Genomic DNA, 19,682 nt, shown 5'->3' with positions numbered 1-19,682 from the left:
AGATGCATTCTTATATGCATTCTCCATTTGTTTCATGCTTTGCCTATTGCTTCTAAAGAAGGCAAATCATGTTTGGGGGTGTGGAGTGATTTAAAAGTTTGTTTTCTAGAATTAAGCTCATAGAAGGGGTAGGAAGGTAATTCCCAGAAAGGGAGAAAAGTGTGAAAATATTATTTTAGCTGTTGCTGTGTGGGAGGACTTCTTAGTAGTCTTGACTGTTGAGTAAGACTATTATGAAATGCTGATGAGGGATAGAGCTGGATCCTTAGAAAGATGCCATCTTTGAAATTTTATAAATGTGCATGAAGGATTGGGAAAAGTTTCATATGTAATTGACAAGATTTTTAACTCCTAATGTTGTAGTACTTTGTACAATGTTGTTATGTAGAAATTCCATGTAGATGCTATTGTAAACCTATCTGTTTGGTTTCTCCTAGACTCCTATTCTAAGTTTTGAACTACCAATGAATCTAACAGATTGGTTTCCACGTCCAAGAATGAAAACAAAACGAGAAGAAATAAAAAACATAATCCTGAATCTACAAGAACAGCAAAACAAAGAAAAGAAGGGGCAGAAAGACAGTAATCTAACGGAGAAATATTTTCAAGAAAGAACAGAATTTATCAGCAGCTGAATCTTTTTGTCATTTGTTAGCCATACATCAATTTTTTTAAAAAAGGGAAAAAAACACACTGAAATTTACTTGTCTCTACCAAAACAAAGGACTTCTAGTATTATCAGTAAGTAAACTTACTGTTGAGGATATAAATCCAATTCCCCCAATGTATTAAGTAGAATAATCTGTATATATATTGATTAGGCCAACTTTTTCAACCTTTGTAATTATGTTTTTCACTACTTAGGAAACCTTTGTTATGTGTTTCTGTTTATAGAACTTAATAGCAAATTCTAGACACAAAACAAATAAATAAAATATTTATAGGATAAATTGGTTAACTTTTTCTGTGTTAAGTAAAATTATCATTGGATATTTCCCAGTAAGACTTCTATATTGCATGGGGAATGCTTATGTAGAAAGGTAATCAAATTCATTTTTTAATTTACAATTGCCATTACAAGATGCTTCAGAAATGTGCAAAAAGAAATTAAGAATGTGTCTAAATGCATTGTGTTTCCAAGGTGAGTGGTTTCATTTAAAATCCAAGTGCAGGCAATACAATATTCAGCAACAAATGCTTCAAATATTGGGAGAAGTAACTTCACAAGTACTTGGGAAATGCTGCTTTCTGATTGCAAGTCTTACTCAAGCAGTATTTAATAGAGTCTCAAAGGTTGGCTTGAGTAGTTCCGTTAGATCCTCCTTTATTATTTTATGTGCTTTCTGAATGTTGTTTAAATGTATTTTCACAATCCTTTCATTATAAAATTGTATTTTTGGTAAACGTAGCAGCAAATTGCCCACCATAAATTTTCTGCCAGAATTCTGAATGTTGCATTCATACGTGCTTTATCTATCTGAACTTTTTTTAATGTATGAGTACTATTTTTTGTAACGCACAGAAAAACCAAAATATTGCTAGACGTCATTGCTTGCTTGCTTCTTACTTAACTAGAAGTCTCTAATAATTCTAAGTCATCTTGTTGGTGTTATTTCCATGATGTAATTTGATTTTTAAATTGTGTAAAAAGACAATAGCCTTCTTCTACCAACCTCTAAAAAATCCAAAAGGAAGCAACTAGGTCCTATTACATTTTAAAAATACTCAACAAGAACTGAAACACTTTTGCAAATATGTTTGTTGAATAATGCCTTTGTTAAAAAGAAATTCTTCTTGTTGAGAAGGAGGATGCCTTTGATGTAATAAATGAAAAATATTGTAGATGAAACTGGCAATATTGCCATTGCAACATACAATCCTTTTCACCCTTTTCACAATAGAACATTCTATGTAGAAAGTATTATATTTGCACCCAATTTTTACTATTATTATGTTGATATCACCTGCACAATAGTCATATTTTGTACAGGATCAGAGATTGCTTTGCCAAAGAAAAATTCTGAAGATTACATCGCTTTGGTCTGTTGCCCTGCATTTACTTTGTTTAAATCCTATAGACTTCATTGTAACAATAATAGGATTGTAACTTAGTGGCAAAGCTTTCCATGTTTTCCTCCATAAATTATTTTTAATAGATGCACAATAGTAGGGCTCTCATGACACTATCAGTATTAAAATAAATGAATTGAGATTATTTGTTCCTACAAATTAACATAAAATCAATTCTTGGTATTAAGAAAGATAGACAAACATTTATTCTACATTTTCCAGTCTATGTCTAAAATTTGTCCAAGTAGCAGTAGAAAAGAGAAGCAAGAATAAACAAGGGGTTGACAACAAATGTAATTTACTTATTTTGATATTTTTTAGTGTTACTTGAACACATTTTAGGGAAATTTTAAATAGCAAAATGCACATTCTCGTGCAAGATTATTTGTTGCAATATTTGGAGTTATATGAAATTAGATTTTGCTTTTGTTTTTAATAGGTTGTGGCCTATCCTAGTTTTTATTTGTTTGGTTCTGTTCCTGAGAATGGCCTGGAGCTTGTATTCCTTTTCAAGATGTGAAGAATGCAATGTTTCTCTCTTAATATTATGGTAAAGGATCATTCATGCAGCAAGCTGATAAACATGTTGACAAAGATTTATTTTTTTAATAAAACATTGAAAACAATTGAAATGACCAAGAGTATTTGTAATACATATTGCTTAGGGATATATAGATGTGTTTTTAATAACAGTCTTTAAAAATAACTTGTCCATTGGAGATTACCGAGCACTTAAATTCAGGTATTAAGTTTGTTCTCATTTTAAAATTTACCTATGGTAGAATACATTCATTATACTTACATTTATAAAATATAATTTTAAACTTAAAAACATTGGGGTGTTTTTTTCCTAATACCTTCAGATTTCATCTCTCTTCTCCATCTTCCCTTTTTTTGCAATCTTATACAAGCTTATTTGGGAGAAAGGTTGTTAAATATTAGTAAGCCTTCTGAATAGAGTCATTTGATTGCATTCTTGCTTAAAAGTTACTGTATATTTTTATGATGGCGCAAGGGCACAGTTCAGTTCACTGAAAGGAATATGAATAAATGAATATTTAGACAATGATATCAAGTGGAAGGCTAATTAGATATATATATCTTGTATAAGTTTTCATGTTGGATAGAATAGCAGTCAAGAATTCTTATAAAAGTTTTAGGTTACTTAGCATGAAAAATGTATGACTCTCTAGTAAACATTTGCTGGTAGCAGATGCAGAGATGACATTTAATATTCCCTTGTGGTATTCTTTAATTTTCTTGCTAAGGGATCGCTAGCTCACATGTACAGGATATTAAGGGAGTGTTCTAAATCTAGAATATGTTATTCCAGTGTACCAAGAGTTTATTTTTTCTTATTTAGATGTCTGTATCTTTCTACTTAAAAATTCATTCTTTTCAAAGGAGAAAAAATTTATTGCAAATGGATAAAATAACATTCTGTCTTGTAAAAGTTGCCTTTAGTGCTGTATAAAAAGACTTAGAACAATATTTCCAGTATTTTCTTTTTCAGTATCTAACTCCATATTTTTCATTTTCCATATTCATTTACTACTGGGATTTTGCAAGCTGAATGTTGTTGCTTTGTTCTCAAAAGATTATCCATTAAAGCATAGGGGGAGGGAATAATGTGATACATGTTATTTTAAATTTATCCATTTCAAATACTCAGTTTGCAGTCTCAAATCTGGTTATAAAATGTGCAGAGGAAATTGACCCTATACTAATTAATTTCACTCACACCTGCTTGCTTTCGTTATGCAGTCAGCTTTGAGACAGGAAGCACATAAAGAATGTCGTGCTTATATAATGAAGCAGTATAATCCAATAATATTCTTATTCCTATTTTTACAGATGATCACCAAAATGAAGCTTTTCTTTAACTCATCTGTGATTTCCCATGGTTGAGCTGGTTTTACCCTGTGCATTAGCAGCTCTTCAAGCAAAATACTAGCTTTTTTTCAGGGAATCTAATTTTATTGAATTGCTAATCTTGCTGCATTGTTCTTCTCCAGCAGGAAAGACCAAGAGCTATATTTCACTCCCTGCATTTTTTCTGTGGTTCCATCTTTTTTTTTTTAATTTGAATTTATATCCCGCCCTTCTCGGAAGACTCAGGGCGGCTTACATTGTGTTAAGCAATGTGTTAATCTTTACTAGAAAGAGACATTCTCTTTAATTATACATGTTGCTTGTGACTTTTATCAATCGGCATGCCTATTGCTAACGATTTTGAAAAAGCTATCTACTCTTTCCTACCAGTTTTGTCTTATTCTAAGGTTGCTGTTTACGCGTCTGTGTTTAAAGTACATCTCAGCAAAATACAATTGACTCTCTTCAGTCATGCTTTAAAATTACAGCATCTGACAGTTCAGCAGTAATCATTTTTACCTGGTTAAACCTTGTCAAGTTCAAAGAAACTTAATCTCAGTAGTTCACAGAAGTATGAATACACAATAAAATATAAAAATATAAGCTTAATTAAACCCCAAATATAGTGCAAGCATCAGGCCACAAAACTTTGGAAGCAGATGACTCAATGGTAGGTTATTCTAGATAGCTATTTCCAGGTTTTGGGCCCCCTGACCTAAAGTCAGCTGCTTCATATATTGAAGTAGTTGAGCCAACTCTATTGAGATGCAGTCCTATGGGTGATGCCAAATTGTAAAGGACTTTATAGTTAAAACCATCACATTAATTTGCTCCTAGAATGTAATAGGAATTAAATGCAGGATCCACAAAGTGAATTTAATGTGTGTTCAATGGTCCATACTCATAACTGCTCAGCCATGATGTTTCATATCAATTGAAGCCTCCAGTTTATCTTTAAGGGCTTCCAGTTAGAACATTTGCAATAGTTGGAAAAGGTATTACCACAAGATCCTCTTCTTTCCAGATAAATAGGCATGACCTAAAGAAGCCTCTAAAGCAAATCTCTGTGAGAAAACTAAAAATGTGGAAAATTCAAGTAATGCAGTGTGTGATGGACAGAGGCAAATCCTAAAGAACTTAATCATAAATCAAATTCGAAATGTGAAAATTGGTTGCAAGTTCAGCTCTAAATAATCAAAGGAGCACTTAAAATACAAGTGGGCTCAAAAATGCAATATTCTGGTAGCCCTATAAATTCAGAGCCCCCTATGATAACTCTTTTTAAACCAAGGGACTGCCACTGCCAAGGTCTATGCATTTCGGTAGGGTTGCCTGTGTTAATGATATTCAATACTGTGAATATGGGTAAAGAAGTCAAACAATTTAAGCAACACTACGGCACAAGATGCAGAAACAAAATACGGGAAAAACCTTTGTCCCAGTTCAGACACTAAAGCAACAGAATACACACAATACAAGTATATTGGCATCTGTTGACATTGTTGCTTCATGCTATGAATCTACATACATGAATGCCGTGATTGAAGTATATTGATCACTTGCACTTTCAAAGCAGCATTGCATGCCTTTCACATTTTTTTCAACAGAAATCTTAGCAGTTACTTTCCCAGTGTTACATAAAGCTACTTCCTATCTTTCCTCCACGACATGTTCAAGTAACAGAGACATACACAACAGCATCCTTCCAAAACAAGCACAAGAAGTTTGGAGATCATTTTGCCATTTCCTTTCAGTCCATATGATGGGTAGGCCATGTAGCCTATGCTCCACAATTCATTGGGACAGTCCTTTTTCTTTCTTTCTTTCTTTCTTTCTTTCTTTCTTTCTTTCTTTCTTTCTTTCTTTCTTTCTTTCTTTCTCTCTCTCTCTCTCTCTCTCTCTCTCTCTCTCTCTTTCCTTCCTTCCTTCCTCCCTCTCTCTCTCACAACCGTAGGTGTAAAATAAAATACATTAAACCTTTCACGACTTGAAAATTTCATCTTTGTTCATGTTCAGGACATCACCAACCATGCCCTTGAAGCTCTTAGAAATCTTTTTCAAATTACACCAGGAAGATGACAGCCCATTTTGCAATGACTTGTTTTCCTGCCCTGCAAAGCATATTGTAGTGGTTGGACTTTTCAGGAGAGAAGGACTTTTCAGGGTGAAAGAATGCTGGGTGGAAAATGATTAAAAAAATATTTTATTGTCTGCCACATCTTTCTGCTGCTGCTGGAGGGATACTAGCTGGATGTCACCCAGAACCTACTGGGAATGAGGAAACATGTATCTTCCTTGTTTTAAGTTTCTTGTTCTTGTAAAAATTAATTCTTAAAATTTGACCTTCCTACACCGCCATATCTTCTTGCCTGCAGATATGTGGAAGAAGCAATAAGGTGGAAGTATAATGGTTCTATAATTAGAGAAATAATGTATTGCAGATTTAGTGGAATTTCTTAAGATTTGCTAATTGAATAAGTAAATGAGGTCTTACTCATTTTCTGAGATAGAAAAAAGCAAGGGATAGAAAATTATTTAAGTTTACTAGTATTGTCTTAATGGCTGCCTTCAAAGTTTTTTCTTGCCAACACATGGGGGCCAGTATGCACCAGAACGTGCTTTATTGCTAGCACAAGCAAAAGTAAAGCTGAATTAATGTGTTCTTTTTTTGGCTCTTTCTTTGGACAGCATTAGCTGCCAAAAGCCTCTTTAGTATCCTTTTGATTTATTTATATTCCTGCCAGTTCATGTTAGGCTCCGCTGAATAAATGAAAACTAATTTTAAGCTTGCTTTTGTTAAAGGAAAAGGAAAGGTGTGCAGACGTAGAAATCATTTTACGAACTCTGCAAATGTTATTTTAAGCTTCTGGAGAATCTAATACATTATTTCTTAAAGATTAAGTCTCCTGAGTACAGACACAAAATAAACACAATACACACACACAGGACTCTCACAGGGAGGAGAGGTTTAAGTCTTGGAAATGCTGCCAACACGCTGACCAATAGATGAAAGTAGACTTGGCTTCCACTGTCTAAGATGCTCTTCCTGGGTGGCAGAGCCTGCATTATTCCCAAAGAATGGAGGGCGAGAAATGAGAAGGAAAATTTGCTTGGCCTGGTCAGAACAAAGTCCCCCAAAAAACTCTTTTTTTTTCTGGCAATCAAATAAAAGTGGACAACCATTTAGATATGAGCCAGCAGTGCAGCAGCTGCCAAAAAAGCCAACAAATTCTGGGCTGCATAAACATAGGGATAGAATCAAGATCACGTGAAGTGTTAGTGCCACTTTATAATGCCTTGGTAAGGCCACACTTGGAATATTGCATTCAGTTTTGGTTACCATGATGTAAAAAAGATGTTGAGACTCTAGAAAGAGTGCAGAGAAGAGCAACAAAGATGATTAGGGGACTGGAGGCTAAAACATGAACAGTTGCAGGAACTCGGTATGCCTAGTTTAATGAAAAGAAGGACTAGGGGAGACATGATAGCAGTATTCCAATATCTCAGAGGTTGCCACAAAGAAGAGGGAGTCAAACTATTCTCCAAAGCACCTGAGGGTAGAACAAGAAGCAATGGGTGGAAACTAATCAAGGAGAGAAGCAACTTAGAACTAAGGAGCAATTTCCTGACAGTTAGAACAATTAATAAGTGGAACAACTTGCCTGCAGAAGTTGTGAATGCTCCAACACTGGAAATTTTTAAGAAAATGTTGGATAGCCATTTGTCTGAAATGGTGTAGGGTTTCCTGCCTGGGCAGGGGGTTGGACTAGAAGACCTCCAAGGTCCCTTCCAACTCTGTTATTATGTTATATTATAACTCTGTTATTATGTTATTATGATATATTGATCATCAATTGTGTTGTAAATGTTGTACCTTGATGAACGTATCTTTTCTTTTATGTACACTGAGAGCATATGCACCAAGACAAATTCCTTGTGTGTCCAATCACACTTGGCCAATAAAAAAAAATTCTAAATTCTATTATGTTAATTGTAATTGCTGGAATGCAACCCCCACCTCTCTTGTCCCGGTCCCCACCCCAGCTAGCCCCAATGAAGTAACAAGGAAATAAGCAGGTCACCGAAGACCGAGTTAAAAATAAACATGGGTGCAGCCAAGACAAGTGGTTAACTGTAATCATCTCTAGAAGAATCCTTTGGGCTCTTTTCCTCATACCCACGTCACACCTCAAGAATTAAGTAGGCCTGGCCTACTGTTGGCACCTCGTCCCAAATGTTCCTTTGAAACTTGAAGAAAACGAAATGCCTGAAGTGAAACTCCAGAGTTGAAAGGACAAACTTTATAGGTTGTCTCTGATTTTGGAGCTGCCATATAAATGATATTACTTCTATGGTGACTGGAAAAGTGCCATCTGAGGGGGAGACATTGTTTTAAGCTTGTCTTTCTGTCCCTGGACAAAGAGATCCTGAAATCCCTTTCTCCACAATGACTGAGGAATGTACATGTCAGCTGGAAGGGTCACGTGCCAAGATAGAAAGGAAATAAACTTGTTCAGGGCTGCTTTGAACAACACAGGAAATTCTGGACTGAGCAGACGGGATTGATCACCCTCCTGGCTGTCCTGTGGTACAGGATTAACCACCTACTTGGATCTGCTTCCCTTTTCTCTCTCTCCCTAGTAAATATTTACATTGCAGATTTATTTATTGTTTTTATACTTTTTCTTTCTTTCTGAAGCCTGCCCAGAATAATTTCTTATGAGTGGCCATATAAATTTAATAACTAAATAAAGTATTTGATAATCTATTATCCTGCTCATAGAGGTGAATGGGAAGGCCTATCTGTCATGCTGAACTGAAAAAAACAACAATAAATGGCGGTGGAGAACATTCACTCAAACAAACCCCCTCCCCAATATTTTGGGAGATGAAAGAAATGGCCTCTGAAATAGTCAGCATAACTGATATATTTAATAATATATTTTGTGATATTTTAAGTCACAAAAACTAGCCAAATACTATGTATCTATATCTACAATAGAAGGGACGCAGTGGCTCAGGGGTCAGGACGTTGAGCTTGTCGATCGAAAGGTCGGCAGCTCAGCAGTTCGAATCCCTAGTGCTGCCGTGTAACAGGGTGAGCTCCCGTTACTTGTCCCAGCTTCTGCCAACCTAGCAGTTTCAAAAGCACGTAAAAATGCAAGTAGAAAAAATAGGGACCACCTTTGGTGGGAAGGTAACAGCGTTCCGTGTACCTTTGGCATTGAGTCATGCCGGCCCCATGACCACAGAGACGTCTTCAGACAGCGCTGGCTCTTCAGCTTTCAAACGGAGATGAGCACCGCCCCCTAGAGTCGGCAACGACTAGGACATATGTGTGAGGGGAACCCTTTACCGTTTACCTTATATCTACAATGTCTATTAAGGGAAGAAACTATAAAGAATGGTCCTCTGTAGCTGTTTGCAGCTTCTAAGCTTGTGATCAGTAGATGCTGCTCACAATTTATATTGTCGGCTTCCTCCATTTCAATGTTTATTGAACAATTCTGAAGAAAATTTTATAATTTAATATATAATTTTCCTGCCTCTGTGTGTCACACAGATAGTCCTCAACTTACAATCAGTTGCTTAGCGACTGTTTGAAGTTACCACAGACCCTCCCACCACACTGAAAACATTTTGCCAGATTCCAGCATTTGGTAAAAACTTCCCATAATGGATAAAATGGATTTTCTCATTGACTATGCGGTTTACTTAATGGATACTACAAAAAATGTCATAAAATCAGTTCTAGTTATGTGGTGTTCCATGTAACGTCCACAATGACTTAGGACTGTAATTCCAGGCTCAATTATGGTCATAAGTCTCATAAGGACTACCTGTATTTGGAATACTACCGTATACTGTTTCTACTAATCTATCTTTGGAGGCCAACCAATAGCACTGCAAAAAATAAGGTTTGCTTCTCAGTTTTCAAAATTCTACTATTTTGATCCAAGTTACTGTATTTGCATATCCTACAATATATAAGTGAACAATTACTCTTAACTTACAGGATTGAGATCTAACCACAAATATGGATTCTCTAGTAATCTGATAGGGGATAGCGCATGGTGCCAAAATTAACTTTATTTTTTTAATTAACATCTCAGCCCATCACTACTACATCGTACAGGATTTTTCACCAAAGTATTGCAAAATCTCAGGTAGAAACATTAACATTATTTTGTGCCATTTTGTTCAAGTTAAAAAAATATCCCAGAGATGCCTTTTGGAAGAATCATATAACGCCTGTAGTGTTTTGTTGATGTTCTCTGACTTACTTGACATTTCTAAAACTGTTAATGAAATTGTGATGCACATAACAGATCAGCATTTTCAACCGTTCCCAGCAGCTTTCTTTACATTCCTATAGTCACTCAAAAGGAAGCATTTATTCCAATAGCCACTGAAAAATTCTTTTAGTACAGTTTTCCCCAATTTAATGTCTTCCAAAAGTATAGGCATAATTCTCAGAATGTCCAGTTGATATATCCAATGTTGGGGATTCAATATATATGGGAACAAGAGATTTGAGATTTTTGATGATCCCCAAGAAGCCATAGTTCTATATAGGATGTACTAAAAGTTAAAACTTTTGAAACACTATGTATAGTGTCAGATTTAGATAATACAGCCTATATTGACTGCACTGAGTAAAGGCCAGGTCTTTCCAAAGAACCTAATTAAATTGGTGTTTTTGGATAGAAAAGAAGGCATGAGAGCCAGTTTGATATAGTGGTTAGTTTCATGTTAAGCTAACTGTGAGTTCTAGTTCTGCCTTAGGCACGAAGCCAGCTGGGTGTTCTTGGCCAGTCACTTCTCTCAGCCTAAGGAAGAACCATTTCTGAAAATCTTGCCAAGAAAACTGCAGAAGGTATCCATCCATCAGGTGTCAAAACCGACTTAAAGACAGTTTTGCACATATGTGAACATTTGAAAAGGAGTTCATAAATCTGGAATATGCTTTGAGAACATTAAAAATTTTCCCTTCATAATGATTGGAGTTAGTGCATTTGTACATTGACTGAGTAAATGGTGCCAGAAGAAGCTTCATAGCAGTTTCTTTCTTCAAAATAGAATTGGCCGAGTTAGGCAATTATTGACTCAGCTTGCATTTCTCTGGTTTCTTTTTGTCATTTCTCCTAAATTTCAGCCTTCTGTCTCTCCCCAATAAAATCTTACTTTAGTAAGCTTTTTCCTTTGTGCGTGTACTTCCTATATGTACCAAATTGCTTAGAGATAATGTAAGTAAAAGTGGTGTTAAAACAATCACCAACCTTTTTTTTTCCACCAAAGGAAAAACTTTTCAGTCGAGAAAGGATGGTATTTTTGATGGTATTATTTTCCCCACACAAAACCACCTACATTCTTGTGCTGCAGGAAATGTTTTTTTTTTTGAACTGGCTATACAGAGTGCTGTGACCTCCTGTTTCTCTCTTAACTGTAGTGTCATAGATATATGTTTATGGAATGTAACATAAACACAAGTTAGAACATGTCAGTTGATGTGTTATTCTCGAGCGTTATTACTAAATAATGAATCTCATTCTACAAAATCTACCTGAAACATTAACTGCCCTTGGAGTAAAACAATGACACTTGGAAATAATAAAATACTCCAGAATATTTGGAAACTACAACTGGTACAAAATGTAGCTGCATGGATAATAAATGGTGCCAGCTACATGATATATCTGACACTACTCCTCCGCCAGCTGCACTGGCTGCTGTTGTGTTTTAAGGTGCAATTCAAAGTGGTGGTTATCACCTTTAAAGCCCTACAAGGTGTAGGACTGTAGCCCTACAAGATATAAAACTGTGTTACCTAAAGGACTGTCTTTTTCTAAAAGAGTCTATCTGTCCAATCCAATTAGATTGGCCACACTGCAAATCCATCATCTAGAGTTTTGACTGGCGAGAAGATGGGCTTTCTCTGCTGTAGCCCCTGCCTTATAGAATATTCTGTTTTGGGAGATTAAAATGGCCCCAACTTTGTTGGCTTTTTGCAAAGCTATGAAAATCTGATTATGTGCCCAAGCCTGGGATTCGGACCCCTTCTATTTGGCTTTACTATTAGTTGGTTAATCATCATGGCTATTGTTTGCATTTATTTACTTTGTGGATGTTTTTATTGTTTTAATAAGTTTTAAATTGTTTTATAATTTTAGACTTGTTAAGCCACCCAGAGTCACTTAATTGAACAGCTATGGATAAATAAATGCATAATATATCAGGACCCTGGTCCCCACAAAACAGAATGTAGAGAACTTTAATTTTAGGCTAAATAGAACAACTAAATTTCAAGGCCATTATTGGAGTGGGTGTTACTTATTTAGGGGCTCCACATAGGGAAAAAGAATTGGGCACTCTATCCTATACATTAGTCACCTCTGGAATAATAGACTAGGAAAGGTTTGGGTGCTCCCATTTATGTTTTTAAATCAGCTGGGATTAATATTTAATTTAATAATGTGTTCTCATGATACTACCGTTTAACTATTTGATCCCATTAAACAACTTAGGAGTTAGGGAGGCATTCTGTTCAATATTGTAGAGACGTTGAGCAGCCTAAGTCTGTACATCTTTTGGAGGTTCTGAATTTACTTGCCTATCATGTTTAAGTCTGGCTGGGGTCCCGTTGGAGTACTCACGCACTAGAAGTTTCCCTAATTCTTTCAGTAACAATTTCCTGCAATTCCCACAAAAAACCTATATACAGAAATCGCTGGGTAAAGAGGAATCTTCGCCATCCAACAAACTGCTTTCACAGACTTCTCCAAACCGAAGGAACGCAAAGCAAGCCGGCTTCTTTTCAACATTTCTTGGCCGTCTTTTTCAGGACAGCACAACAGAATAACAAAAGGGAAGGGACCTTGTAGGTCATCTAGTCCATTCCCACCACCGCCCAAGCAGGAGATTCTACAACACCATTTCTGACAGATGACAGTCCACAATCATGATGGTTGCGTTATGATTGTGATTCATCACTTGTTGCTTGCGTGTACACTGCGAGCTTCTGCACCGGAGACAAATTCCTTGTGTGTCCAACCAGACTTGGCCAAGAAAGAATTCTATTCAATTGCGATGTAACTTAGTATTTGCACGCCCTTGGAGGCAAAAGAGACCGGATCGGTGGAGAAATACCCGCGCGGCTCAGCCGGCTTTGCATCGATGTCTTTTCCGCGATTAAACTATGTGAAACGCGGTCTGTTCTGACCTCGACGCCTGTAGAATTCTGCAAAAAGGGGGAAATGGAGCGGAAAGTTTTGCATTCCGTTGGAGCCCCGGCGGCGCCTTAGTTAGAAGTCATAAAAAGTCTTAAAATCACAAGGCTGGAAGGGACCTCCGAGGTCTTCTAGTCCAACCCTCTGCTATACCATGCCGGGCAAATGAATGTCTAATCTATTCTTGAAAACGAGAATTAAAATCATTAGGAACGGGGGGAGGAGGGGGAGACACACACAACGAAGTCCAGTACAAGCGGTCACATCTTCTCATCCTCGGAGCAAGGCCGACGGTAGCCAAGCGACTGCGCATGCTCTGCCGGGCAACCATCGCTTGCCGTCCCCCCTCCTTTCCCCCTTCTTCCAGCGTTTCCACTATCCAGAGTTCTTCACGGCGTGCGCAGTTTCCATCAGAGGTCCAACAACAGGGTTTAAGAAAAAAAAAAGGGCGTTAAACTTCTTTCCTCTGTCTGCGCATGCCTAGCAATACACGGTATTTAGTCCTAAAAGCAGCCGGGGCTCGCTCAGTACTTCCCTCTACCCCCCCCCCACACACACCCCTGTCCTCTCTCTCCCTCCCTCCCTTCCGTGAGGTCAGAGCAGACTCCGCCCAATGCAAGCCGGCCTCTGGCACTGGAGACCGCGAGGGCGGAGCGAAGAGAACGCTCAGAGCCGCGCAGCGCTGGAGTTGAGGCGGCATCAGCTGAGGACGGAGCGACGGTCGTGGCAGGTAAAACTTTTGGGGCAGCCGGACTAGAGCCGCCACGGAACTACTGGCCCCTCCTCTCTCTCTCCTCTCTCTTCTCCCGATTAACCCGCCGGCGCGTCTTGCCTTTCGTCCCGCTTCCCTGTTTTACATCCCGACTTTTTTTTTTTTTTTTGCCCGCCTCTTTCCCGGCCGACGCGTTTCACCCGGTCTCTTTGCTGCCTTTGGTTCTTTCTTGAGCTGCTTCGGATCTTTTCCTGGATGCTTCCCCCTCGATCTTGCCCCGGGGCTTTCTGGTTTGATGTTCGGACAGGTGGAGGTTGGGGAATTCCCCCACCCCCCCAAAAAAAAAAAAGTTTAAGGAGGTCTTCTAAAAAGCTTCGGAGAAGTTTCTATTTGGTTCGGTACTTTTCAGGATAAGGTGAGACTTTAATAATCTCTTATCCTGAAGAGATCGGACAACCATTCATTTGAAATGGTATAGGGTCTCCTGCTTGAGCAAGGGGGTTGGACTAGAAGACCTCCAAGGTCCCTTCCAGCGCTATTTTGATTCACGATACAGGGATCCAGTAGAAAGGGGCATTCATCTTCAAAAGCATTTGTAGCCAGTGTGAATTCTTTTTTTTTTGGTATCCTCGAAGGTGTGGAGGCGTTTTATTTGTTGGCCCTCGAGGTGTGTCAATTAAATACTGTAAAATAAATGCCTTTTTATTCTCTTGTCTCCAGTCTTCCCCAATGTGGTGCCTTTCAGATACTTAAGAGTATAAGTTCCTCTCTTTATTCAAGTTGTTGGGTGGAAATGATGGAAGTTACAGTTCAATGTATATGGAAAATTTCAGGTTGAAAGAAACTGACGCTATAGGAATACTATATATGATTATACAAGCCAATTATTGAAAAATAATGACTCACCTTTAGCATTTAAATGGCGTATTTGTTCTGGGTAGGGAAGTAATTGGGCTGGGAGAGGTTGCAAAACTTTTTTTTAACCCAGAGAAAAAGTTGAAGTTCTTTCTATTTCAAAAGAAATAATTTCCAATTCTTCCCTCAGTTTGCTTCCTTGAAGTAATAAGGTAAGGGAAACATTTAAGATAGAAGGGAAGAATCATCTAATCTTACCAACTAACTGGTATTTGCAATTGAGGTGGAGAGATTTATGGGTTTTTTTTAATGTTTTGTCATATGGCTTAAGTTAGGTGCTTCTTAAGTTTAAACTCTTGCAAAATATTAAAAACAGTTTCAGCATCAGGAGCCAACCTTATTCAAAGGTGATTTCTTCAGAGGGATAGTACTTCACCTAAAGTACTATAAAGTACTTATTCCCTAAAAACCAACATGCCACGGGAGAACACATTCAGAATATGCTGATTAGTGTGTAACTTGTGTTACACAAGTTGTGTTACATGCTGTATTGTTAGAAGAAAAATCCTGAGCCTTGACCAAAGGCAGAACAGAGAAGAAAAAGAAGGAAAGAGGAAATGCTTTGGGATTTATTGCAGTCAGGGAAAAGGTAGACTTTTTTTTACCTTTGTGCCAGTAGAGCACAGACTTTCTCAAAATATTTAGAAAGAGATGTGCTTGCATTGAATGAATGACGCTTTTTTTTTCTTTGCTCACTTCACCTGCTTAATGTAGTTTACCTGCTGGAATTAAAAGGCAAAGTGCCACTGTCCTTTGAAGACTATGTTCTAAGGTGTGATTGACAGAATAAACTTGGCAGTTTAGGGATGGCATGGCTCCACAGGGAGCAGCTTTCCGTTTTGGGATGAGGAGTTGAAGCTTGCCTGGTGTCTTTTGAACATCAGAAGAGATGATTTTGTCAGCTCTGTCACAGGAAGAAGGGTGGAATCCAAATGTGAATGGAATGGGTGTATGTTGTTGTTTGGGAAAGATTGTTGTTTATCTGAACACCAAGCTCACTTGAACTTATTCATTTCTAAGTTTGATCTGTTAAGATGAAAATGTCACATACATACATTTACATACTTCCGTGTCTGCTCTGTCCTGTGTACAGGAGATAAAATTGTGAGCTTGACCAGATATTTTGATGTCCTGAGGTATTTAACTGAAACCCTCCTCATCAAAGAAGTAGTTTATAATATATTGAATATTACATCAAAAACTTTCCCCTTTAAAGATTCTCATGAATGGCGTGGAGATTTGATGCACGGGAGAATGCTTCAAAACAAAATGGACAATCCTGACTCCAACTTGGTGCTGATATATCAAGACATAAGCTTGGCTTTGGTGTAGTATGTGATTCTTTGTGAATCCAGTGAGTTGTGATTTATTGCTGAAGAAGCAATACAATGATTAAAATTTAGTTTCATGTGTTAACCACACCCTGCCTGCATAGCTGTTGATCGATAAGCCAGTGTATTTTGAAGGTACCAATTTGGGAAGGCTGAAATATGAGGTCTTTACAGGACAATTGTAATTTGCTGTATAGCACACCCTTGACAAGGTGAGAACCAACAGCAGGAAATTATGAAACTGTACTTTAAACTGCAACAATCATTTTGAATTGGATGAAGAAAAATAACTGATAATTATCTTAAATTTGTAGTATTTACAAGAACATGTACTATTTGGAAATTTTGGAACCTCCACATGCTTTTCAACTTATCTGGCTACTTTTTATATTTATAGAAATTGCAAATAATCTTCTGTTGGTTTTTTAACTATTTAGATAGAAGTCTTGTATTTTGAATATATGAATAAGGATCCCAAAAGGCTCTGAATGCAGGGTGGGAGTGGTGTGTGCAAGAAACACACCTGTTGCTATAAAAAACTTGCATACAGAATTTTCCCTAGAGATTCAGGTCCCAGCAAGCAGGTCCCAGCGGTAAAATGACTGGGAAGTGCTTTTCTCTTTTGGACAGAAGAAAATAAACAACCACCACCAAAGTGTTGCATTAATTGATTTAGAAGATGAAATATTGTTCAGTTTTTAACCACAGCTTCGGCATCTGATCTCTAAATTTGCAATTTATACACCAGGAAAAAAAAAGAAAACAAGGCCATTTCTGAAAAGTGAGATAATTTTTCACACAGCTCATGAAACCATTAAGTTGTAAAATGATCCGTGAACCTGAACTGAAATTCAGGAGAGTACAAAGGTTGACATCTGAATGAAGTCTTCTTGTGCTGCAAGTAAAACACATTAACAGGCCTTTGAAAAGTGATACTTTGCTCTCCAATCTACTTTCTGGAACAAAAGATCTCCCAACTGTAGAATACTGTTATAAATTCTTGATGGCTATTTGAACACTGCCTCTCCCTCTCCCCCTCCCTCTTTTATAGAATTGTACAATTATTTTGAACCTAAAATTGATTTCTTAAAAAATAGCAAAGGTGTCTTCATTGAGAAGTAAATCAATGGAAAAAATGGAAAAGATGATAAACCATTTCACTTGCTACTTTTTCTCCAGGTTGAAATGGGGGAAAATATTGTAAACCTTTAGTTTAGTTTTAGTTTGTTACATGAAAAACCACAAAACTCTCTTAAGTTGCTGAATATCCAAGAGGCCAAACCAGTAACTGTAAAAGTTCAAAAACAACACAATTGAAAAACCTTAGTGACCTTTTTCAATTTCCACAGGGAATAAATGATTCTGAAATATGTTTTGCTTAAAATTGAACCGTTAAGTAACTTTCTCATTTTGTCTACACCTTGAAGGGAACTTTGTTCTTTACATATTGGCCGTAAAGTTTCACTGAACTTCAGGAAGGGAGTAATTTGGATCCATTCTTACTTGTACTTACCATAAAATGCATGCAGCAAGAATATAAAGATTGATTTTATGTGTGTTAAGCTGTAACATGGTTCAATTAGTTCAGGTTTGTAGGATTGTGTGACCACAGCCACGGTAGCTTGTTAACAATCGTTTATGACTTAGCATTTCTGATCTTTTTCAAACGTGCCTTATTTAGCAAGTTATGGTTAAATAAACTGATTTAACAGTGTCACTATGTAAATTGTGCTTAACGCAGAGGAATACGCATTGGAGAGTCTTGCTACTGATTAATAAGCAGAAACTATCTCAATCTGCAAAAATAGAAGGACATATCTATGTTTATCCATAACCCTAATCTGAAGTCTGGGATCCAAGCAGAATCAAAATCACTAATTTTGTTTAACAACCACAGTTGGGACCAGCAGCTGTGTTCCTAAGCGATACGGCTGTTAAACAAGACATCACATGATGACAACGGATTTACAACCCCACTTCCCCCATAGTCATTAAACGTGACATCATGTGATCATGACTTTCTATTTTACTGTCAGCTTCTCCATTGACTCTGCTTGTCAGAAGCTGGTTGTGAAACATGGAAATTGTGATGATGTGACTGTGGAACGCTGTGATGGTTGCGAAGTGCCCAAATCTTGATCACATGACTATGGGGATGCTGCATCAGTCGTGTGAGTTGGTTGTAAGTTGTGAGCTGATTGTAAAGTTACTTTTTTGATACTGTCCTTATTTTGGTCCCTAAACAGAGCAGTTGTTGAGCGAGGATTACCTTTCCCTCCTTGAGAGTTCGTTTTGGACAATGTGTTGGCTGGAAGATGATCAAAGCAGTATCTGATAATCCTTACTAACCTTTATCAAAGTGATGGCACGGAAATTGGCACAGATACCTGTTCTGCTCACTGGATTCTGTGATGTTATAATGTTGGTTTTCATTTGTGGTGGTGGAGAAGGCTCTTGCATATTCCTTGGACCGGAAAGGTGACCAGCATAACACCAGACATGTCACAGGAAGGCAAAATCACCAAACTGCGTCTCACTTATTTTGGCCATGTAATGTGTGGGAATTCAGTGGAGAAAGCAATTATGTCTGGAAGACATAACGGTAAAAGGAAACCAGGCCGCCAAAGAACATGATGGCTGGACACCATTAAAGTTGACACCAACAACAGCATAGAAAAACTCAAAGAAGTGGTGCAAGATCGAAAGATGTGGATGTGGATAAACCTGGTCCATAGAATGGCCAAGAATTGGATAGGACTGAATAGATAAAATCATCATCATCATCATCATCATCATAATGTTGGATATAGATGTTTCTATTCTTCATCAGAGGGTGGCAGGATGGGATCTAATTGGACTTCTACTGCTCCCCTCTTCCTTTAATTAAATGGCTTATGCTTAGGCATGAAGGCATCTACTTTGGCTAACAGCCATAGTTGCCATATCATGGCTCATTGCATAATTCGGGTCAATCTGTATTATTGTTTTTTTTTTCCTCTACAGAACTGATTAAAATGGTGAATCTATAGTGAATGATTTAATATCTCCCTGTTGGATCACTGCCATCCGCTCCCCCCCCCCCACACTTTCTTTTTTGCTGATAGAAGCTGTTCTGTTGTATGTGATAACTCCTCCCCTTTGCTATTGGTTGATGCTGTCCTAATAATGGAAAACTCCGCTTGGATTTTACCCTAGGCCTTATTTGAAAACTGGGATATAAAGAATGATTTCTTTAGAAAAGGAAATAGTTTAATTAAGAGCCACCCTCTTTTGCCCCAACCTTTTATTCTTTTTTCCCCCCTCTCATTTGTTTTTAAAGAGAGGACATATTTGGCTGATATCTTTCAGACAAGGTCATGTGGCTATCAAGGATCTTTGCAAGCTGGAAATAAAGTAATGGGCACAGGGACTGGGGTATGTTTAGTTTCTATTGAATGAAAGGACTGATAAAAATGTGCTGATATATGTATAAAAAGGAGGCAACTCTGTTGCCACTCCAAGCCTCTTGGAATGCTTAGCTTTTTAAGTCAGGCAAGCTCGTACTGCCTCTTGAGA

At 37.5% G+C, this 19,682-nt stretch overlaps 2 protein-coding genes across 3 annotated transcripts in view; both read left to right on the top strand.

Moving 5' to 3' along the window:
• Positions 1-2,902, top strand: part of SENP6 (SUMO specific peptidase 6) — a 78,454-nt gene extending 75,552 nt beyond the window's left edge. Inside the window, exon 24 of the mRNA XM_058176118.1 lies at positions 438-2,902. Within this exon, the coding sequence (XP_058032101.1) occupies positions 438-635 (198 nt within the window). The 3' untranslated portion in view covers positions 636-2,902. The remainder of the gene's footprint in view (positions 1-437) is intronic.
• A 10,788-nt stretch (positions 2,903-13,690) lies between these two features.
• MYO6 (myosin VI) overlaps positions 13,691-19,682 on the top strand; it is a 116,009-nt gene continuing 110,017 nt past the window's right edge. For both annotated transcript variants that reach the window (XM_058176110.1, XM_058176109.1), the window contains exon 1: positions 13,691-13,899. The gene's annotated coding sequence lies outside the window, so the exon portion shown is untranslated. The remainder of the gene's footprint in view (positions 13,900-19,682) is intronic.

The sequence above is a fragment of the Ahaetulla prasina genome, chromosome 1 (genome assembly GCF_028640845.1).
Source record: "Ahaetulla prasina isolate Xishuangbanna chromosome 1, ASM2864084v1, whole genome shotgun sequence".
NCBI lineage: Eukaryota > Metazoa > Chordata > Lepidosauria > Squamata > Colubridae > Ahaetulla > Ahaetulla prasina.
Note: the sequence above shows the minus strand (reverse complement) of the source record. Positions and strands in the feature narration are given on the sequence as shown.